The 25000-nt window shown below is 38.1% G+C and overlaps 1 protein-coding gene across 4 annotated transcripts in view; it reads right to left on the bottom strand.

The window, feature by feature from the left end:
* Positions 1–25000, bottom strand: part of LOC143038872 (uncharacterized) — a 378814-nt gene that overhangs the window by 168727 nt on the left and 185087 nt on the right. For all 4 annotated transcript variants that reach the window (XM_076208539.1, XM_076208530.1, XM_076208548.1 and 1 more), the window contains exons 3-4: positions 1428–1598; positions 17–161 (exon numbers count right to left, since the gene is read on the bottom strand). In XM_076208539.1, coding sequence (XP_076064654.1) covers positions 17–161; positions 1428–1598 — 316 coding nt within the window. The remainder of the gene's footprint in view (positions 1–16; positions 162–1427; positions 1599–25000) is intronic.

Here is a 25000-nt window from a genome sequence, read left to right as displayed (position 1 = left end):
TGACATGTATACTCACCCGTCTTCCATGCGGCACTGGTCCTGTTGCACTTTACACTTCTCCTGGAAGGTCTCGTAGAGCTGGATGCAACCCGGTAGTTGCCCACAAGTGCGCTGGGCATAGTCGCACGTCGGTAGTGCGGTGATTGGGTATTGTGGGGAACCTGACGATCAAAAGGGAAACAAATGTGGTTAGTGACAAAAAGTTATACCCCTGATGGGACGAGTCTGTTGATACGCACTTCCAGTTACGTATGCGGACTGAGGAGGATTTTTGCATAGTGTGGCGTTAATACATTGAAAATAATGCATCTGAATGAGGTGTTCGTTATAGATAGACTTATATTTCATTCTCTACATCATTATCAACCCTCTGAATGAAATATTCTTATTGCATTTTCTTTCAACATCTCCAATCCCTGACCCACCACCCTTGCATTTACCTTTCGCACCACCCCATCCATGTACAAGTTGAACAGCCAGGGCAACATAACACAACCTGGCGCAGTCCCACCTTTACCTCGAACCACTCACTCTCTCCATTTCTAATCCTGACACATGCTCTACTACCCTCATAAAAACTCTTGACAGCTCCTAGAAGCTTTCCTCCTATCTCGTATCTGCAAAACCTCCCACAGTGCCTTCCTGTCTACCCTGTCATAAGCCTTTTCCAGATCCATAAAAGCCCAAAAGACATCCTTACCTTTTCCTATAGCTTTCTCACATATCTGTCTTACCACAAAAATCTGATCTATACAACCTCTACCTGTCCTAAATCCACACTGTTCCTCGCCAATTACTCCCTCTGTTCCTCTCCTAATCCTCTCAGTCAAGATCCTCCCATAAGCCTTCCCAACTACACTTAACAAGCTAATCCCTCTGAAACTACTACACTCACACTTGTCCCATTCTCCCTTGTAAAATAAAATGAAACAAAATAAATAGAAATAAAAATTATAATATAAATGATAATAATGATCACAGTGGCAAAGGCGGAGCATGCCGACAGGAGACCTGTTGGTCCAAAGCTAGGTCAGATGCGAAAAAAATATATAATAAAGATAAATAGATAAAATAAAATAAAACAAAGATTATAATATAAACAACAATAATAATCACAGTGGCAAAGGCGGAGCATACCAACAGGAGACCTTTTGGTCCATTGCTAGGTCGGATGCGAAAAAATATATATAATAATGATAAACAAAATAAAATTATAACATAAATAATAATAATAATCGCAGTGGTAGCGCTAGTGATAATAGCGTTCGTGGAACCATAGCAAGGTCGAATGCGAAAAAAATATATAATAATGATAAACAAATAAAATAAAATAAAATAGAATAAGATAAAAAACATAACGTAATAATAATAACCACAATGGCAACGCTAGTGACAATGGCGTTCGTGGATCCTTTTTTTTTTCTCACCTTTTCTGACGACGAAGTTGCACGGGTGATCGAAGATAAATTCCCTGAAGGTGTTGCACTCACGATCCAGGTGCGGCTCCCGGCACAGACAGGTGGGCTGGAAGTCTGGAAACACCTGGAGGGTTCTTAAGGCCGCCACGCATTTGTTCACGGTGACTGTCGAGCACGCCACTGGAAAAAAGCAAAAGAAAGAGGTTTGGTTAGAATACCTGGAACCAATGGTAAATATACAAAATTGTCTGTCTGTTTGCCTCTGTCTGTCTGTTTCTCTCTATATACACATACAGGTATATGGATACCACTAGGACGAAACGTAATTGCATATTTGTAAATCATACGAAAACACTTCTGTCGGAGTAAAAATAAACAAATTAATAAATAAAAAACGGAGAAAAAAAACCCTATATATTTCGACTACCAAGTGCAGTCCTTGTCAGCAGGATACATTTACATAGATTGTCTAGATTATAACCCCACCGCTTCTAACAGCAGGACGAGCAGGTAACCTGAACTGAGTATCATGTGTGGGGTTAGGAGAGAGGTAATCGTTGACAGGAAATCTTATTACCAAACGTGAAATTATGTCTGGAGACTATTGTCCTCTTGAAATATTGAAATTAGGCTGTTTTTAGTCCAGAGCTGATTCAATGATCTTTCTTCTGAAACCACAACTTGATTTTAGTACTAGCTTGGCCTTAACCCAGTCAATCCGGTGGTTATGATTGATGATATTGTGAAATACACTCGAGATATCTTGAGCGTATCTAATAGAACACTTATGTTCGACCAGTTTAATATCTAAATCTCTCCCTGTTTGGTCTATTAAAGCAGGGCAAAGCATACACTTCTGGGTAATTGTTCCCTTTTCATTTTTAATGAACATAGACAATTTGCTTGTACACGGAGTTACGATAGCTGTGCATGAGGTTGAGATGTTCTTTGGGAAGAAAGAAAAAAAAAATACTAAATGGAATTTTAATAGTGTCCATCAGAACTAGATGCTATGTGGTCGGGGATGGGGGAATTAAAATGGCTGAGGACTTTATCCAAGAACCTGGCAGGATAAATCAACTTCATTAACTGGGATTAATGAATTCGATCTCGTAGGCCAAGAACTGGGGACTACATATCCTGAGAGCCCTCAGAAAAAGACCGGAGGCAACGCACCTCATAACATTGTCTAGGTTATGCCTGGAAGATAAAGAAGAAAAAGGAAGAAAAAAGAAAAAGAAGAAAAAGAAATTTAAGAAGAGGAAAAAGATAATGAAAAAGAAAAAGAAAAAGAAAAAAAATGAAGGTAGCCACATGAGTGGGTAGACTTCCTGAATACGATGAAGATTTTTTCTTTTTAATGAAAATACCCAAAAATGGAATATGATGACTTTTTCCCCCATTCTACTTTGAAGTTCTTCAGGGCCAATTGATTCAATTTATATACATACATACATACATACATACATACATACATACATACATATATATATACATATATATAAATATATAGAAAAGAGAAAAAATCTCAAATGGCCCCATCTGTCATTCCATGCTGAGAAGATACCGCCAAGATACCCGTGTAGCAAGGTCACACCTTCAAGAAATCGTTTTCTGTAGAAATACGCACACCATAATTAATTTCTGTATCGATAATTGGCACCCCGCTAGATTAGTATTATGGAAATATAACATTGTTGAAACTTTTATGTGCCAAATATCTATATGTAAATATCTATACGTGTTAGTAGTGTTATTCTGTATGATTAGAGTTGTAATACGTAAGCAAAATTGTTCGCAGTGCTCCTAAGTGTACATTATGTCTTTCTTGCATAAAAAATTATGTTCCGCAGAGAAGACATCGGATGAAATCGGCTACACTCGTATTGTAATTGCAATAAACAAGTTCTGATGAATTGGAGTTTGCTTAATCCTGTCCATTCTCTTACGGACGAGCTCCATCACTATTAAGTAGTAACATACTACTTTAACCGTACCAAAACATTCTAGGTGGTTTGATGGTAGGTACAAGAATACTTTCAAAATATTCCTCAAAGGAAGTGCACCAAAAAAAGCGTGTTACATCAGTGCAAAACGTCAAGCCAACTTGAGCCAGAAACTTCTTCGTTTATGTAATAAAGTCTGGACTAAATTTGTCCCCCCACAGACAAGTCTGTCCACCTTGCCAGCATGGACGTAGCCAGAAGCCCAACTAGAAACGTTGCCAGAACCACAACTACAAAACGTTCCCAGAACCACAACTAGAAAACGTTGCCCGAACCACAACTGGAAAACGTTGCCCGAACCACAACTAGAAGAAACGTTGCCCGAACCACAACTAGAAGAAACGTTGCCACAACCACAACTAGAAGAAACGTTGCCACAACCACAACTAGAAACGTAGCCAGAACCACAACTAGAAACGTTGACAGAACCACAACTGCAAAACGTTGCCAGAACCACAACTAGAAACGTTGCCAGAACTGCAACTAGAGACGTTGACAGAACCACAACTAGAAACGTTGCCAGAACCACAACTAGAAACGTTGCCAGAACCACAACTAGGAACGTTGCCAGAACCACAACTACAAAACGTTGCCAGAACCACAAATAGAAACGTTGCCAGAACCACAACTACAAAACGTTGCCAGAACCACAACTAAAAGAAACGATGCCAGAACAACAACTAGAAGAAACGTTGTCAGAACCACAACTAGAAGAAACGTTGCCAGAACCACAACTAGAAGAAAGATTGCCAGAACCACAACTAGAAACGTTGCCAGAACCACAACTAGGAACGTTGGGCCTCCGCTAGAATTTCGCTTCGAAACTAGAAAAATACCACGTGTTAGACTACTTAGTTGGGTTTGATAAAAATTTGATAGAGAATAAGTGCGGTAAAGATCTCTTGTATCTTAGAGAGTTTCTGTTAAATGAAATTTCTGATGGTTTTGAGGACGACTGTAGTCTAAACGGCATCGGGAGGCATTAACAGGCCTGGAAAGCTCGGACAACAAAAATATCTGAACCAGAATTAATTGAGATAATTTGTTTCATAAAGCGTTTTCATAAATGCAGATGTAAAATGCATTCACGAAAAGTTGTTAGATAACAGTTCAAGCTCAAAGAAAATTAGATAAATTTCATAAAAGAAAAGAATAACAAGACAAATTACTGCTATCAGCAAGGTAGAGTTATGTTGTTATTAGTCGACACACCCAAGGAAACATTAGATATGCTGGATGGTTTACCATTTATACCCAAACATAATTGTCTTTAAAACACGTGCACGCACACGCAAATAAATACACATACATAAACGCGCGTACACACACACACACACACACACACACGAACGTACACACAATGGAAATACAAGAGGACACGAAAAGAAACTAAAAAAAGATAATTACAGAAGAGATCTGAAAAAATAGCTTCCCACACAGAGTGATAGATACCTGGAACAAATTAGAAAAAAAAAATAAATAAAAAAATAACAGTGTGTGCAAACATTATTCAAGATTTTAAGAAAAACCTTGACGCTGAAAGATACAGAGACGGGTTCCCACAAGCATAGCTCCCTTTCCGTATAATACAACTAGGTAAATACATACACACACACACTTACGCACACACACACACACGTACGCGCGCGCGCGCGCACACACACACACGCATAACCACACACTTGTGAAGTCGGTAATCTTCTGCACTTTTTTGAGGCAAATTGGTAAAAGACGAAGTTTAGCAGCTCAGAAACTGTGAGATCGATTCTTGGACAGGAAGCCAAATAATTATTGTCTGTTATATCACAAAGGTGATTTCAGAACAGAGGTCAATTCTATCAACAGGTCATGTTCTACAACCTTGTTCTTTCTGTCGTGGCAAAAGGTTTCATTCACCTAAAGCGCAAACGGCGGACTGAGAGGGTTCAGTTCACCTAAGTCGTTGATCTCAACTGCGGACCGTGTTACATGTCTGTGTGATTCACCATGGTCTTGGACCACGTGTTGGACTCGTGATCGACAGCTATTTCCCTCCCGGAAGAGAGCTCAGAGCTCATATATGACCGATCTATGGTTTATGCTGTGACCTTACACGCGCGCGCGCACACACACACACACACACAACTCCCAGCTCACGAGAGTTGGAGTAACGACCCGCAGCGCAGCGATACTGATATTATTTCAGTCCGGGATGGGATTCGAACTCGGACCTCCGTAGTGGTAGCCAGGAACTTTACCACTGCGCCACGAGTCGTGTGTACGTGCGGAGGTTGGTAGGTGGTGTGAGGGGAGGTGCACACGAGTGAAATGATACATTGAGGAGTCACACAAGCACCTTCATGCATCACACCAATTCAAAATGATATTTTCCTAAACGGCTACAAACATCTTTGATTTATATAATGCAGTAGAATTTCATATGTGATATACAATAAATGAATATAATAGATTATATTGTATATTTTTCGTATAACGATTGTGAGGAGCCAGGAAGGTGACTTAGAACTCGAAAAATGCCACGAGCAAATAAAGATTAAGTAATCACGGGAACTAAATTCACCTTCACTCCAGGTTGCGTCCTTAGTCTGAACGAAACGGCAGAAATTCTGTGTTCTGGCAAAGTGTAGAACGCATGGCTTAGAGAAGCTCTCGCATCGAGTTTATTTGTGTAAAATGTTGGTCATGGCTTTACTGTCTGGCTTTTTGTTGTGACTGTATAATTAAGAAAATGCGTAATGATTCATAGGTTAACAGTATTTTAGAAAACTTATATTTTTTTGTACCGAGTACACACACACACACAAACACGCATACACACACACATATATATATATATACATATATATACATATATATATATATATATATATATATATATATATATAATTTAGGTTCGAGATAATAAATAAGGTCGTGCGCATACGCAATGAACCTGAATTTTCAAAGTTCGAATTTAATGTGTATAGAATGTTGGATGTTGCCATCGCTATTTCAAAAGATAAAGGAACTATTCCAGACACTCACTTATTTGTTTATTTGTACCCGGCTTCGTTACGATCCGAGAAAAAAAAAAAAAATCCTGGGCTGGGGTTTACTTTCATATTTTTCGACAACGTATAAAGGCGTTGAACAAATTCGACTGTTCACCCCCTAAAAAAGAAAGAAAGAATAAAAGAAAGAAAGAACAAAATAAAGGAAGAAAGAACGTATGTATATAATAAAGAATAAACTCAGAGTAAGACTCCTGTGCTTCCTACTTCCACTTGCGTCGATCAATATATATATATATATATATATATATATATATATATATATATAACATTTTAGAATCTCTGCCAAGGGATTCGAACCCTGACCTGCGCGTACATAATCACAAAGCCAAGACGCTAGCAACCGAGCCATGAACGATACTATGAAAGGACTAATGAAGTCCCCGAGCACACTCTTCATGGCTACAGCAGACATAGTCCCATTTTCATCGTTTCCCATTTATATCTATCTATCTATATGTATGTTATATTATATATTATATTTTATATATATATATATATATATATATATATGTATATATATATACACACACATGAGAGAAATAGGTGGGGAAGGGTAAACAAAGATGGGCTGGGAATAAATCTGTTGCCCTACCGTTGCGACCACATTGGTCTTCTCATTTGTCTTAAATACTTTATATATATATATATATATATATATATATATATATATAATATTATATTTACATGTATATACACATACACGCATACATATATATATATATATATATATATATATATATGTATATATATACATGTATATACACACACGCATGTATATATATATATATATATATATATATACATGTATATACACACACGCATGTATATATATATATATATATATATATATATATATATATATATATATATATATATATATATATATATATATATATATATATATATTAGTGATATGGTGGTGAGGTAAATACAAGGAACTGCTGCAAATTTATTACTAACGTTTCGTCCTCACCAGGATTTCAGAGTAGCCTACATACAATCACGCAAATATCAACACCTTATGTGTAAGCCGAAGATTACCACGTTCCTCCGCGGTCGATCTCCTTCCTCCCACCACTCCGTTCAGCTTCGTAAAATACCAAGCACCTCAGCGTCGCGTTCATTTGATAAACCCATCTTGATGACTGATATTTTGGATGGGAAGCGATTAATTTAATGGATGAGAACATTTGTTCTTTGTAATAAATCTTCAGTTTGTTAAGTTGACTGGACCTTTGTCAGCACTGAAGTTTTTAGTTTTCATGGATCGGAACTGGCTGGTAATAAACCGTGCTTAGCAGTTCGCCCATCATAAACTCGGGATATTTATACCTAATTATGTTAGTTTGACTGCATTACTTCTGAGTAGGGTAGTGGCCCTGTTGTGGCCCTTAGCTGGCTACCCCACTTACAAAGAGTCTCACGTTAAACAAAATATCATGATTTCGATCTATTATGGAACAGTCTTTGATCAGCCAACGTAAAAGTAGCGTAGCCATGTCTCAAATATACTCTAAGAAACGCCGCGAAATTGCCAGAACGAGGCAGAATGGGAGGGGAACAGACTGTGAAACAAATAGCAGATTTAACTAAGCGAATCAATCTTCAAGAAGAATAGTAATTAAGGGATGGAAAGTTATATGAGAAAAGCCTTGTAATCATCTCATAATTAATCAATGAGATACTACAAGAATAATTATGTACATAATTATCAAACTTTTCTCCATTAGATGCTCAAAATATATGTCGTAGTAAATCACTGTTTCCGCAATGAAATTAAACGACGTATTGTTTCAGTACCTGACGTCAAAGAATAATTAAATTCACTGCAAGAATAATTATGTTCATAATTATCAAACTTTTCTCCATGAGGTGCTCAAAATATATGTCGTAGTAAATCACTGTTTCCGCAATGAAATTAAATGACGTATTATTTCAATACCTGACGTCAAAGAATAATTAAGTTCACTGCAAGCCCTTTTCGAAGATAATTCTGATAGTGTGAGGAGTTACTTTTTTACTTTAGAAAACAAGAATGTATATCCAGCAATGCAACTATTATAATTCCTTCTCCAGTATTTTCTTCTCTACTTAATTCGAATATTCACCATGTTAGTTACTATTGGTTAGCAAAGTAAAATAACTATAATCAATGTATGAGGTTATGCTATCATAGATTAACCATATGAACAATAATACACCCAATAACATTTGGCAAGAAGACAAAATTATTTGCATGTGAATTTATTTATTCCCTTGCATATCTTAACTACAACTAGCATACCTATATCTATTATGTTTCTTGTTCCTGAATCATAAGTTAACTTTTATGATAAACATCTTACTCATTCGGTGTTCACTTAATGTTTAAAATACTTTTATAGCAGTTCAGCTATGCTAAATCCGATCACACAGATACCGCTAATCTTCTGATGAAATGATCAACTTACAGTGGTCAGTCAGATCAACGGGGAGGTAAATTAACGCTTCCGTTAGCCTCTTCATCAATAAAACTCTTTTAATTAAGGAAAGTGTGAGAAGGGTAACTAGGTACTTCCCTGGTTGGTAGAGGCTACAGGGTACATGTTACCTAATCTCTAGACGATTCGATGAAAACTATATTATGATATTACATCTTTACCACTTTATCCTTTCTCTGTCTCTCTTTCACTTCCCTCTGTCCTTTCTGTCTCAATTCTTCCAACGTCGACCTTGCGGTGTTAAAATTGGCGCTCGCAGCAGCAGCCTAAGGTCAGCCTGTTGACCTCCCTCCCCCTACTAGACTTAAGGAGCCTTACACTTAGTGCAGTGCATTAAAGTTTAACCCTCTTGTGTACCAATACAGACGCAGTGAATAGCCCACACTCAAACTAGAGTGCGATTACTCACCAATTACAGTGTTCAACAATAAGGAAGAAGTGACTCAGGCAGACAGTGTTTACCAAAAGGCTAATCATAGGGATGGCGGCAGCCACGGTAACCTGACCCCTTCCTATCTCAGTGCTCACGTTCCCAAGGTACTTAGACTTTGTACGTAAGGTCGAATCTCCCGTCTCATATCCCAGCATACCGTACATAGGTCATCAAGTGTGCAGAGTCAGGAAGTCAACACACATTGCTGACTACATAGAGACCGTCCACGCTCTACAAGGGAATTCCATCTCGAAAGTAAACACACATAAAAACCCTCCAGCATCCAGTCGAAAGAACATTACAAAGTTAGAATAAACTATATTTTTTCACTTATTTATATTGTATGCCGTCAGCGTTTCTCTGCAATCACGGGAACTGTTTAAAAATATTACTATTATTATCATTACTATTATTATTATTACACACACACACACACACACACACACACACACACACACACACACATACACACTCGTGGCGCAGTTGGTAGAGTTCCCAGTTGCCACTACGGTGGTCCGGGTTCGAATCTCACCCAGGCCTGAAATAGTTTCAGTATCGCTGCGCTATGGATTGTTACTCAAACTCTCGTGGGCGGGGAGTTGGGTGTGTGTGTGCGTGTAAGGTCACAGCATTGCTCATAGATCGGTCATATATATGAGCTCTGAGCTCTCTTCCGGGATCCAAGACCATGATGAATCAAACACACACACACACACACACACACACACACACACACACACACACACACACACACACACACACACACACACACACACACACACACACACACACACACACACACATATATATATATATATATATATATATACATATATATAAAGAAAAAATACAGATTGTTCGGAAGAAAAATGTTAATCCATCACGCGTCTTTCTTCGTAATACATTGTCCTTTGTTTCCATTTAATCTTATGCCCCTCACTTTCTCGAGGGCAAAACAATAAATAGCCACAAAAGAAATCGCTTCACATCCATATCACATATCATCTGATCCATAAAATAATGCAGCACAAGCTTTCCAAAACACACGATTAATTACGAGGTGATAAAGAATGGCCTTCTCGGAGTAGATGATGAAACAATTTAATCCTGCTACTGCCAAGGAATTCGGGCAATTCAAATGAAGATAAGACAAGGGGAAAGAGAGAGGAAATGACAAAGAAGGACATGGAAGAGATAGATAGATAGATATATAGATATATAGACAGAGAGAGAAAGAGAGGCAGATAGATATAGGTGGATAGATAGACAGATAGATGGATAGACAGATAACCAGATAGAAAGATAGATAGATAAATAGATATGAAGAGAGAGGGAGAGAGAGAGAGAGAGAGAGAGAGAGAGAGAGAGAGAGAGAGAGAGAGAGAGAGAGAGAGAGAGAGAGAGAGGTAGAGGTAGATAGTTATAGATGGATAGATAGATTGATAGATAGACAGCCAGATAGAGAAACATATAGATAAATAGATATAAAGAGAGAGAGAGAGAGAGAGAGAGAGAGAGAGAGAGAGAGAGAGAGAGAGAGAGAGAGAGAGAGAGAGAGAGAGAGAGAGAGGTAGATAGTTATAGATGGATAGATAGATTGATAGATAGACAGCCAGTTAGAGAAACAGATAGATAAATAGATATAAAGAGAGAGAGAGAGAGAGAGAGAGAGAGAGAGAGAGAGAGAGAGAGAGAGAGAGAGAGAGAGAGAGAGAGAGAGAGTGTAGACAATGAACTTGCAATAAATGTTATGTTTCTCTTTTTCAGTGGGATCCCTTGAGCTCTCCTTTTCAAGCTCCAGCCCTTACCTCCTCTTTTTCTGTTTCCCTCAATTCCCTTATTTCTACACCATACAGTTTCGTGAGGACAATTACCCATTCTTATATTTTTCTTTACGCAGTCGTCATCAGATTCTTATTTCTCAAGAGACTTTCTATTCCTCCTTCACTCTGTATAATCTACCTCCAACACCACTTCTCCGTTTTCTTCTAGATGCGGCCCCGAATACTTGAGGTTTTCCGACTTTTACACTCTCTCCCCTTTAAAACTTAGCCAACTCAATGCTACCCTTACCCTTTGTATATCCCATGACCTTAGTTTTGCCTGCATCTACTTCCACTCCTCTCATCTACCCCCCCAAAATCCGGCCAAAACACTTTATTCTAATAGGTAGTTTTTAAAAAAAAACAAGGTTTTTGTAGACAAAATTGTATTAATAGGAAAAGAGCAAGATATATTTTTGCATGATTTGATGTATCATGGCTTAAGCTCGGTGCCCGAATTAACACATTCAAGAACCTCCACAAAGGGAAAGAGGAGGAGGAGGAGGAGGAGGAGGAGGAGGAGGGGAAGAGGAGGACGGGGAGGAAGGAAGACCTAGTTATGGACCAAAAGGTCCCCTGTCGGCATGCTCCGCCTTTGTAATCCTTTGTAAGAACATGTGGTAGATAATTGACAATGATCTGAGACTTCTGCAAATGAAACCTTTGCGTCAAGTTGCTTCTTTGGAAAAAAACGAATCCCACGAAATCAAAAGACAAGAAGAAAGCAAAACATCTTTTAACAAATGGTCCCCAAAATCAAAATTTCGAAGAAAGCATTCACCCCCATGGGTTTGCTGAACTGAAAATAAGGATAGAGTCTCCGGGTGTGGCTTTTCCTTGAAGAAACCAATCTTGGTTCACCCACTAACCTTTGACCAGTTTGACGTGAACTGCCCGTCAAATGAGACCTCTCCGCATTTGAAAACATCTTCAAAGGTCAATGAGATCTTGCTGAGCTCACTAAGCCTCTGGTTTCACGTTACAGATTTTCATTTTGGTATCTTATGAACCATATTCTCTTTCAGGGGGCATTTTAGAATGCAAACTATTCCCTTGCATAGAAAAACGTATTAAGTATTCAGCAACGGAAATAAGGTCGATTGGGCGAAAACCTAGGAATAGTTCAACTTTTAAATTATTATATTTTCAATTTTTTTTTTTTTTTTTTTTTTTTTTTACTTTCCCCTAATGTCATCTGTGGGCATTTTATTTCTAAAATGTCTTGGCCAAGTGACTTCATACAACCGAAGGAGGCAATATGACGGTGAATCGAAATAAATTCTCTCTCTTCGTAAGTGTGCACGTGGTCTATCACAACATCATCTAAATATTATCATCTATCCACATGCTGCCATCAAAACTATGGGATGAATTTGCAGGTAAAAATTTCTTTGCCAACCGGCCCATATTTTAGATAACAACAATCTTTCCTGATTTGTAATAGAAACATAAATATTTTCTTCAGCAAAACCAGACCGATTATTTTGGCAACAATTACAAACGAACAAACCAGATACGTACTTAATATGTACATAATTTTGAATGTACGGTATTACACATACATATATACCCAAGCACCATCCGGTAAATTATGCAAAAAAAAAAGAGGACTATTTATGCTAATCCACTTTTTCCAATTCCGCATCGCTGTTGACAATCTTACATGCTTCTCTAAGTATTGCATAAAACACAACACAGAAACTGAATGAGAACCACTTTTTCTTCCCTATATCCATTCTTAGCGCGTGTATAGATCAGTCCAGTTCAGTCATCTATAAAGATGCTGAAGGTGGAAGGACGGTTAAAGACCGTTATTTTCAAAATTTGAACAAGGACAACGTTTTCTTCTATTTCCGAAGCGCCCGGGCATCCTCGAACACAATCGAGAACATGATGACGCAGATGCCGGCAAGGGACGAACAGAAAAGATATGTAGAAGAGTATGAGAAGGAAGGAGGAGGAGGAGGAGTTGGAAAAGGAGGAGGAGGAAGAGGAGGAGTTGGAGAAGGAGGAGGAGGAGGAAAGTGAGGACGGAAAGTAGGAGAAGGGGGAGAGGAAGAGGAGGATGAAGAGGAGGAGGGGGAAGAGGAGGATGGGGAGGAGGGAGAGTAGAAGGAGGAGGAAGAGGAGGAATTGTAGAGGGAGGAAGAGGACGAGGAAATTGAGGAGGGTAACTAGGAGAAGGGGGAAGAAGAATTGGAGAATATAAATGAAGAGGAGGAGGAAGATGAAAATATGAATGGAGAGGAGGAAGAGCAGGAGGGGGAAGAGGAGGATGGGGAGGAGGGAGAGTAGGAGAAGGAGGAGGAAGAGGAGGAGGAGGAGGAGGAGGAGGAGGAGGAGGAGGACGTCATTTTCTGTAGGAGAGCCTCCTGAAAGAATATTGGGAAGGTCTAGGAAAGTTATTGTTATGTGGACTTGAAATGTTCTATGATGGAAGTTCGTGATGGAAGCATCAGAAGGGTCGGATGAGAGTGATTTACCATCAGGCAGCGGTGCTATGGGAGGAGTTTTGTGTGTATGGTAACGTTACCAAGGCTCCTTACTCATAGTATCAAAGGTCTAAGAGTTTCTGTTTCCTGGTCACCATCCTGCAGCTACGAAAATAGTGTCAACGTGTTTCAGCGTGCTCCGACATATTCCTAACTCGGAAGGCATTTTTCCTCCCCTTTTTTTTCTTATCTTGGAAGAAAATAATATATATCTTATTTTAAAAAAGATGATTCATTAGTGACCACTTTATCTAATGATTTGCTCATGGTCTGTAATATGAATACAGACGTGAAAAGGGACGAGTTTCTATGGTTGGGATGAGGTACAAAGGGACAAATTAGGTACAAATGGAAAATGCAAAAAGGAGCTTGTGGGCGTGGGGGGGGGAGGGAATGCACTATAAATGATAAGCAATGTGGAGAAGAATGGAAATATGGGGCGGGACTGGTTTGAGCGAGGGGGAAAGGGAAAATTACTTTGTACTGAAGATGTTGAGGGCGGTGACGGGTGGTGCTTTGTTGAGGGAATGGTGAGTTTCAAAGGATTACAAAGGCGGAGCATGCCGACAGGAGACCTGTTGGTCCATAACTAGGTCGGATGCGAAAAGTTATAATAATGATAAATGAATGAATAAATGAATAAATAAAAAATATGATTAGATAAATGATAATGATAAATAAAATAAATAAATAAATACATAGGTATAGTTAAATAATAAACAAACAGGCAAATAGTAAATGATAATAAATTGACATATAACTAATAATAAATGAGAATCAAGCAAATAATAATAAACAGACAAATGAAAACAAAACAAATATTTAACGAGAATTTTGGATTCCACTTGGTTATTATGGATACTATGCGGTTATTCAATGTTCATGGGTCAGGTAAACGAATTAAATTCCCTTTATGCTTTATAAAGAAGTCCAAGCCTAAAATATGAGTGTGATTCAAGGAACAGTGTGTCATATTGCAAAAAGCTGCTGGAGCTAGTCACTAAGGTATAAGGGTAAAGTGATTTTGGTTTGTAAGTTCTACGTCGCTGCCATTTAAGCCAATGCTTGTAAGTCTAGTGGTTGGGAGGTAAATTGTCTTGCTTTGGTACATTCCTCGTTTCTCTTAATTATCATCTCGTCTATAAATGAACCAGTGTCCAATATAAAAAGTTACTTGACGATCATGACATGAAATTGGTTAAAAACAGTGTTATGTTCAATGGGATTATTGATAGCGCGGAAAGTTCCCCTAATGTCTTGTTACCCCTACCAATAGAGGTACAATTATTACAGTAATACAAAATACATATCCTAGATTCAGTTTATTTACTGTAAGAACAACAGAACAAAATAAGAACACTGGAACAAAATGTTCTCATCCCAGTATTGACATTTTCAGGAGTTGGTTTGTCGAATCTTTCGGTGACGTCATGTCGCACAGCCCCCGTGCCTGAATGCACACGTTTATGTGCCCATACAAGCAGCCTGAATACAAGACATGTATTCTTTATTATTGTAATACTTATACATCTATTGATAGGAGTAACAAGACATTCGAACCACCCTGTATATTTCTTTGCCATTGGGAAGATGTTTTACTCCGCGCTTGTTTGAGTGTGGTTCCATATATTGATTTCGTTCTACATGCGTTACTGGAATGTTTATCTGTAATAGACAGAGTGGTTGTGTGTTATGTGAATATCTCCCTGTTCCATGACTTCAGGTTGACGTGGCTGAAATTGATGTCTGGTTGAATATGTAATGGTCATAAGCAGAATGGTGTTTGTGTTTGAGATTGTTGGATATTTCATTGTTTGGTTTGTATGTCTGGTTTGCGCGCCCTGTACATGAATGAACTGCTCGGGGGTATTTTTCCTATCCTATTTTGGTCTTTATATCCCTCAGTAAACTCACTACCTTGTTTCTTTTTTCAATTTCTTGCCTAAGAGCTAGAATTGCAAAGTTTCTAGAAAGCAGAGATAATGATGTAATTAGTTCCAAAAGAGTTAGGACACAGTGAAATAGCATACAAATTGTTATTATCTGTTAACAATACCGCTGCAGTATCCACAATGCAGTATCCGCTGCAGTATCCACAATGCTTCCTGGTGTATATATGTATGATCTCATTCACTGGTATGCTTCTTTTTCTAGAATGAATAGTTTCTACTTTCTAGTAATGCCATTTTAAATCACTTTGTTTTGTATAGCCAAAGAATATTTCTAAAAGACTTTCCTTAAAATCTTTGTAGAACACTTTTCCAATGAGTTGTTTAAAGGTCTTGATCTCATCATTCTTTACACTTCAGTGCTTTGAGATATTTTCTATCAATATCCTTTATCATTCATCCTTCTGATATGGCATAATGAATAAGATCATTTTTACAGGCGGTACTGTAATCACAAGAGGAATAATGTGGGCCTCTATTATATGTCAAAGGCGGACTTGTTTACGCAATCAGAGGCATATTAGTAACGGTTTTCGGTCGTTTGTTGTTAGCATGAGACTGAGCAGTTGATGAGATGAGGCTTGGGGATTTATTGTGTTAGTTTCGATTAAAGTATTACTTCTTGTACGATTTAGTCTGTTCTTGGAACAAGATTTTCTCATGCTTAGAGTAGATTTGGAAAACAAAATGCATTTACAAATGATTGACCGTTGTGACTGGCTTGTAGTTGTGGATAGACAATTCCTCACCCTATTTGAAAACAGGAACATTTGCCTGCCCCCAATAAATAGGCACGAATCCAGTGTCTACCGACATACCAAGTATTTCCGTTAACTGGTCGCAGATTTCAAATCTACACTCCATATGAAGATGAAGAACGATCTGCGAAATGTCTTGTTAAATTTACCGTTTTATTCTTATTTTTTGTAGTCTGTTATATTCTGTTACATATATATATATTATATATATATATATATATATATATATATATATATATATATATATATATATATATATATATAGAGAGAGAGAGAGAGAGAGAGAGAGAGGACAAGTCCAGGTGCGACGAATGCTCCTGTAATATCTATACTTATCACGTACATGGGTCCGTTGGTGGTAACAAAGAGTGTGAAACAAGGTATACAAGAACCAACAAGGACTGGAGGGGGAAGAACATAAAATGTGAATATAGGAAACCAGAGGAAGAAAAACAGACAGGGTAGAATAGAGGGCGTTTCGACAGAAATGGAAGAGAACAGAACGAAGAAGCTGGGAAAATAGAGGCGAGGGATGATACGGAAAAAGAAGGATAGATGTAAAGAGAAGGAGGGAAGATGAAAAAGATGTGGAATTGGGAGGAGACGAGGGCGAAGAAGGAGGAGTAGGAGAAGAAAGAGTAGTAGAAGGAAGAGGAGAAAGAGGAGAAAGAGGAATACGAGGAGGAAAATAAAGAGGAAGAGGAAAAGGAAAACAAACACGAAGAGGAAGACGAACAGGAAAAGGAGGAAAAATGGAAGAGGAAATGAAAGGAAAGTGGAAGAGGAAGTATAATAGTGAGATGAAATTTTGAGAAAAAAGAGAAGAAAATGAAAAGGGAGAGATAAAAATAAAGAGGAAAATACGAAAGAAGAAAAGGAAAAAGAGAAGAGAAAATATTGAAAAAAGAAAAGGTGAATGGGTAAAAAAATGGAAACATGAAAACGAAAATTGAAAAAAAGGAAAAGGAAGAAAAAGAGGAAAAGTAGGTGGAAAATGAACAGGAAAAGGAATAAGAGGGGGAAATATCAAAAGGAAGAGGAAAATATTAAAATAAAGAGGAAGGAAAAACGAAAAAAGAGAAATAGAAAGAAGAGGAAGACGAGAGGAAAATGAAGACGAAAAAGTATATGTATATATATATACAGTATACACATATATACACATACGCATATATACATATGCACATACACACACACACACACACACACACACACACACACACACACACACACATATATATATATATATATATATATATATATATATATATATATATATATATATATACATATGAAGAACCAAGAGGTTCTTTTAGGAAAAAATCTCCTGTGAAGTCTAATGTTAGAACTTTATAGCCATGTCATGGAAAGTGTCTACTAAGTGTCTTGGATATTTCAAAGTTGATGCTATGTCATATATCCTACCCAGTTCATTGTCTGATAACTCAGGACTACAGATCCTGTAAGCTCTAAGGAACATAAAGCTAAAAACAGAATTTTTATTTTCCCGATGATGAGCCCAGTAAAAATGGACATACACAGAACATTAGTAGGTTTTCTAAAAACGTCATAATTAAAATGTCTTCCACTCCCGCATATGAAAATGTAAAAAAAAAAAAAAAAAAAAAAAAAAAAAAAAAAAAAAAAAAAAAAAAAAAAAAAAAAAAAAAAAAAAAAAAAAACCACGGCAATCTATAATCTATTTTTAGCTCTGTGGTGACTTTCATAGATGGTACCGTGTCGTTGAATCTACCAAGAAAAGAGTCTATGTTAGGCTCAACCAGTCACAGACACAAAATATCAACATATCTTTTCTACACAACGTGATGAGGAAGAATCCTAGATTCTAAATGATGAATTCTGTTTACAAACATTCGGCATGGCTACGGGAAACCCATTGTCCCTAGTACTTAGTAACCTGTCCATGGAATTTTCTTTTTTTTTAGAAAGATTCATTACTTATTCAGTAGCAAAGAAATTTAACGAAATACTCACTCTTCATGTCCCAAAATATTTCAGCCAAGAATTCTTTCGAGATCCTGACAAACACACCTCTTGCAGAAAACCACATCACAGTGTCTTTGAATGTAGAGTTTATTCGTAAATATTGACATCGATAGGACAATACAATTAATCTTAGAGTCTACAGATCCGATTTTTAAAGGGTGAAAAAGGAAGGTTACCTGTACAACATGTATGATGTCTTCAAGGTACTAAAGCATCGCTGATCACGAGAACAACTGTGCTTTGTATACACATTCGTAAACCTAAGATTAGAATATTTGAGGATTTACTTAACGTTTTCATTGCTACCGACTGTCACCGAGATATTCAGTTAAAGGAAGCTCCCCGCTCATCAAAACGATCCAATATTTTCAATAAAAGAAAAGAGCGATTCATTGCTTGAAGAGAGGACGAAGCAAAAGAGTAAACGAAAGAGCGACTGAAACTAAAGGCTGAGGAATGGGAACAGGAAAAACAAGGGAACGTTGTTTCGTTTTTTTTTTTTTTTGTTTTTTTTTTTAAGTACTTTGTCTAACCTTGTGACGACTCCGGCGACGTGAGAAATAAAAGGTTTGCCACCAAAAGGTCAGAACAATTTTTGCTCAAAAAAAGAACTTAGAAAAAGGATACCCACCCATTCCCAACCCAGCTACATACACACCAACACACACACACACACACACACACACACACACACACACATATGTACACATAAAAAAAATCCGCAAAGAACAACGCCAAAGGTCAGAAAGAAAAGAAGGGGAGAGGGAATGAAAGATCAACAAGTCACTGAAAAGACAGTGTAGACAGAAATGAAAGAAAAATATCATTAACCTCAGCCGGGCCGCCTGGTCGGGGCCTAACTGATCTATCCAACTCAATGACACCACCATTCTTTGGCAAATGGATTATAGTGTGTCTGAGCTCAACCCTTTACTACTGTGGCCAACGTCAGACACTTCATTCACCTTTGCGGCATTTCTTCAAGAGTTAGTAAATTTCAAAAATATTTTCACAAAAGGCCTCTAGTACGCAGAAGACAAAATAGTGAAAAAAAATCTAAAGACTGAGAAAAAAACCATGCATGTATAGATGAGGAATAAAAAATTTAACGTTCTTGTGTTCAGAATATACATTAAATGATGGACAACAAAGAAAAAATCATGAACTAAAAACTCAACTTTTGTATGTCAGGACAATAGAAAAAGGGTCAATGGAGGTATTGATAAAGAAAACGTAAATCCAATGAGGGAGAGAGAGAGGAAAGGAGACGGTTTTGTGGGAAAAAAGAAAGATGGAGAGGAATAAGGAAATGGCGGGAACGAGGAGGAGGAAGAGGACTTGATGAAGATGAACAAGGAAATGGAGGGGACGAGGAGGAGGAGAAATGAAAGGAAGAGGAAGATTAAGGGGAGGTGGAGGAATAGGAGGAGGAAGAATAGGAGGAAGAGGAGGAGGAATAGGAGGAAGAGGTAGAATATGAGGATCATGATCATTTAGGAATGATTAGGTGGAAACACTCAAGTGCCTCGGGGCCGTGGGGGTTAACGGTAGAGGAGGCCATAGCAAGAGTATATGCAGAGGAGAGAGAAAAGAGAGAAGAGAAAGAGAGAGAGAGAGAGAGAGAGAGAGAGAGAGAGAGAGAGAGAGAGAGAGAGAGAGAAAGAGAGAGAGAGATAGACAGCGACAGAGATAGAGACAGACAGACGCAGAGACGAAGAGAGAGGAACAGAAACAAAGAAACAGACAAACAAACGGATAAAGAATCACATAGACAGACAGACGGGCAAATGGACAGACAGACATGTGGATGGACAGACAGACAGACATATAAAGACAGGCAAACAGACAGCCATACGTGCATACAAACAGAACAAACAAGCAGACAGACAGACAGATGGACAGGTAGAGCGAGAGGTAGAGAGGTAGAACAAAGAGAAGGGTCGAGCGGTCGAAATAGTGGGAGGAAATGAGGGTGGGAGAGGCTTGGAGGTATAAAGAGACGATGGAGGCTCACGGAGAGATGAAGGAAGAGGAGTAGAAGGAGGAGTAGAAGAAGGAGGAGAGGATAGAAGAGGGAGCAAGGGGGAGAGTGAAAGCAAAGGGACGAGTCGCGATACTTGATGCATGAGTGGAAATGCAAGGGAAAAGAATGAAGGGAAGAGATATTACAGGGGAAAGGAGGACGAAAGATATGGTAAATATCTTGTGAGATCGAAACCTTTATTAGTACTACGTTTCGCTTGTTACAGCTTTTTCAAGTACAGACATGACACATACTCTGAGCACATATAAGCCAACGGGGAAGGAACTGGGAGAGGTTATCAGGGAGGGGTGGGTGGTAGGTGGAGGGGGAGGGGGACGGGTGGGACTTGGTGGAGACAAAAGAGGACATTTCGGACAGTTTGTTGAAGTGGACTAAGGGGGACATTTCATACATTTATTTAATGCGGGTAACATTAATCCATCTGTTACCCGCATTAAATAAATGTATGAAATGTCCCCCTTAGTCCACTTCAACAAACTGTCCGAAATGTCCTCCTTTGTCTCCACCAAGTCCCACCCGTCCCCCTCCTCCCCCTCCACCTACCACCCACCCCTCCCTGATAACCTCTCCCAGTTCCTTCCCTGTTGGCTTATATGTGCTCAGAGTGTGTGTCATGTCTGTACTTGAAAAAGCTGTAACAAGCGAAACGTAGTACTAATAAAGGTTTCGATCTCACAAGGTGTTTATTCTCACAGTCTTGTCGGCTTTTGCCATTGTGATTCATATGGTAAATAGACGAAGTTAACTGAGTACAATGGGTTTTTGTAGGATTTTTGACGGTCCCTAGTTTTATCTCTCATTTCTTTGAGGGATATATATATATATATATATATATATATATATATATATATATATATATATATATATATATATATATCTTTATCAAGAAAGTTGTCATCAATATGACATCATCGGAAACGAGTATTATCGATAAAAAATTTCTTAGTAAAACCATGTCCATAAAAAATGAAAAATGAAACTAAGTACCGTCAAAAGTCCTATAGATACCCAATGAACTCGTCGACTTTATTCAGCGGTGTCGTAAAGGCTTCGGCAAATATGGAAAATTACATCAGTAGAGTTGGAACAAATATCTACAGTAATTTGGCACCCTTCAAGTTTCGATCAACATTGAGATTCAAACTTCTACTGAACTTGACCCATAACATTAATATTTTCTATTAATGTTTAATTGATAAGATATTTTTAAATATTTTCATCATAAAGAGACCACCGTGAAATAATCGACAATGAGATATATCTGGAGGAGTTAAATTCATGATTTCATAATAGTTCGTAGTCACGGTTTAGCACTAAAACAACCATGAATCAACTACATACGAGAAAAGGAAGAAAGAAAGACCAAGAGGGAAAGGAAGAGGAAAAAGAAAGAACAAAAGAAAAAGGACACTTGGGTTCATGATTAAAGATTGTAAAGAAAGCAGAGAAAAACTGAGGCCGGTTGCTGGGTGAGGGTGGGGGTGGAGTGGGGGGAGGCAAGAAAGAAGGTTTGAGAGGGAAGAGAAGATGAGACGCGACCAAAAAGGAGTCAGTTGGGATTGCTAGCATATATTACTTACGGGGATGGTAAAAATAGTAAATGGTAGAAAACAGTATATAATAATATAGCAGAAAATAAAGAAAATAGAACAGAGGACGACCAATATATAATTTTAAAGACGTCAACCTTGGTATTCTTAAAAAAGATCCTTATATAAATCTTATATAAATCCTTGGAAGGGAAATATTTATATAAGGACTTTTTTCTTTTTAAAGAATATCACCGTAAGAATCTTACGGTGGTATTCTTTAAAAAAAAAAATCCTAATATAAATTTTTCCCTTCCTAGGATTTATATTTTATATAAGATTTATATAAGGAAAGATTTTTTTAAGAATACCACCGTGACTATATTCAGCTTAAAGAAAGGTCATTGCTAATGATAGGGATAGTAATAGAAATGAATCCAAGTTCAACATCACAACTGGAGAGTTAATCCTTCCCTGTTTTACTGATACCTCCATCCCAGTGCTTATACCTAATACCTACACTTATCATAGACACTTGTCAGGAAAAACACTGTAATTACAACGAGCACTTATCGTGACTGAAATGACTAAGGAGCTGCATTTGCCAGAAAGAACCGCGGCGATATTTCAGCTCAGAAACGCCCTCACGGGTATACATGATGCCTTGATCTCAGGCGAAAAGAAGCCACGCACTCTCTAATCCTGTTCAATCGCAACCACCACGAGATCAGTACAGCACCCTTTCTCAATACACTTCTTTCAGAAGCCAGTATAATTACTTAGAGAAGAAAGGAAGGTTGTGATTATTCGCCTGAGACTGTTGCGGCAAATACACGGAGTGTATTACTTCTATTGAAATCCTTCACTTCACACAAAGGGAAGCATCAACACAGTCCTATCGTCAACAGACCGACGGACTATGCAACCAATAATGACCATTAAAGCGGCACTAACACCATGACCACCAGCAGAATCAACATCACCAACAATCTCAACTTCATTACGAGAAACAAAACCGTATAACACCGATGAGGACGCTAGCATGAGCCTAATTTCATCCGACATCTACATACCGGCTATGGCGACAAGGACGCCACGTTCATAACACACACATGGTCTTGAAAGACTGACTTGAAGTGGCCGAAGCTGTGCTGCTCGTGAATGAAGACATGGCACTAGTGTTATATTTTATTTCCATGAGTAAATTTACAAGCCTTCATTCACGGGCATGATATACGCTGCATGCATGAGCTGGGATCCACTCACGCACTGCAGCAAACTACAACTACAAGGTCGGACGCGGAGATCCATTAGAGCCTCTGCCTGTTCGTGCCTCCCCACCAAACCGACGCGTCATGCTCAAGAAGAGGCTCGTTTTCTGTTCATCACTGTGGCTTGTCTTACAGTGATTGCAGACAAATTATCTTAATAGGACAGAAGTCCACCTTTCTGACGATTAAAATGCTATGGTATTGATAAGAAAATAACTGATAGAAATTAGGAAAGCAACGAAAAGGAATGTTCAAAATTAACGGATAATTAGATCAAGCACTTTCAGCCTTAGGCGTATGTACTCAACTATTTGTGTTTACTTTGGCTGTTGCCAAGAAATTTTCTTCAGTTGGGTGAAGCCCCTACAGGGCTTAAAGGACTATTTCTATTCTGGCTGTTGCTAGGCGATTTTATTCAACAGGAAGAGATAGTCTACACTACACCACGAATGTCAGTGTAGGAATGGACAAATTATGTATGTATAAACACGTTCACATTTACATATAACAAGGAATTTGCTGAGGTGAAGTCAGAGTAATGAATGAATTCTTAGCTATATATATAGCTTTTCGTGAGAACACCGTGCAATCTAAGCCACAAGAAATTCTTCATCCATATCGTTGTCAGTTCCCATTTCTCAACACCACTTGAGCTCACAAGTTAATCGTGAAACGTAACACAACATAGCACAGACTATACAGCACAGCACAGTACAGCAGAACACAATAAATCACAATAGCATAGCACAGCACAATACAACGCAGTACTTTATACAGAACAGCACAGAATAGCACAGCATAATACAGCTCAGCTCAGCACAACACAGCACATCACAGAACAGCAGAACACAGCGATGAGAATCATCATAGCCTCTGCTGTACCTTCTCTAAGAAATTAACTGCTGACCGTGCTGGAATATTCTAAACGTTTAGCGTATTCCACCCAAGGGCTATAACAATTATGCAGGAATACATTCGAAGTTACTCTCACCCATAGTAGTATTATGCTGAAACATGTTTGGGTGATTGACAGAGGATTTTATTCAACTTGGAGATACCCTTTAGTGCATTATTTGATTAAAGATATCGGAATTACATGTGCGTTTTTTTTTGTTTTTTTTTTAATTGCACTGGGTTGTTGAATCGGGAATCAGACATTCCTTTTTCCACTGTACATTTCCTCCCCCCTTCCCCGCAAAAAAAAAAAAAAAAAAAAAAAAAAAAAAAAAAAAAAAAAACCTTGGGAAAGCCGGCCATTGTTCTCAGACTTCTAGGAACCTTCATTTGTGAATGATGTTCCCAATTGTAATACTACCCGTCGACCAAGGTTCCTGTTCTTTTACCAACCTGTATTCATATCTGGTTTCACATCCGGAAGCTTTACAGTTGTTTTCCTGCTGGAAATCTGCCATGTCTGCAATTTTTTTTTCAACTGCAATAACAGTATCATTTAAATCGTATTCCTTAGTGCTTCGACTTTAATGTGAGGAGAGTGAGAGTTCAACAGGTCTGCCTCTCACAATTACTATTTCCTGTTTCAAGTATCTTTTATCTGAAGCTCACCGTTTCCCTTGAAATGATATCCACTTTCCCGACATATTATTGTCATAAAATATGGACTACTAGGGTACATCTGAAAACGTTTTCCTTTGTAATGATTTTTTACGATAATGCTCACATTTCAAAAGATTATAAGTATATGTTCGTATTATTCATATTCATACATATATGAAAATT

The sequence above is a fragment of the Oratosquilla oratoria genome, chromosome 2 (genome assembly GCF_046742065.1).
Source record: "Oratosquilla oratoria isolate Oo_2021 chromosome 2, ASM4674206v1, whole genome shotgun sequence".
NCBI lineage: Eukaryota > Metazoa > Arthropoda > Malacostraca > Stomatopoda > Squillidae > Oratosquilla > Oratosquilla oratoria.
This window is presented reverse-complemented; position numbering and strand designations above follow the sequence as displayed.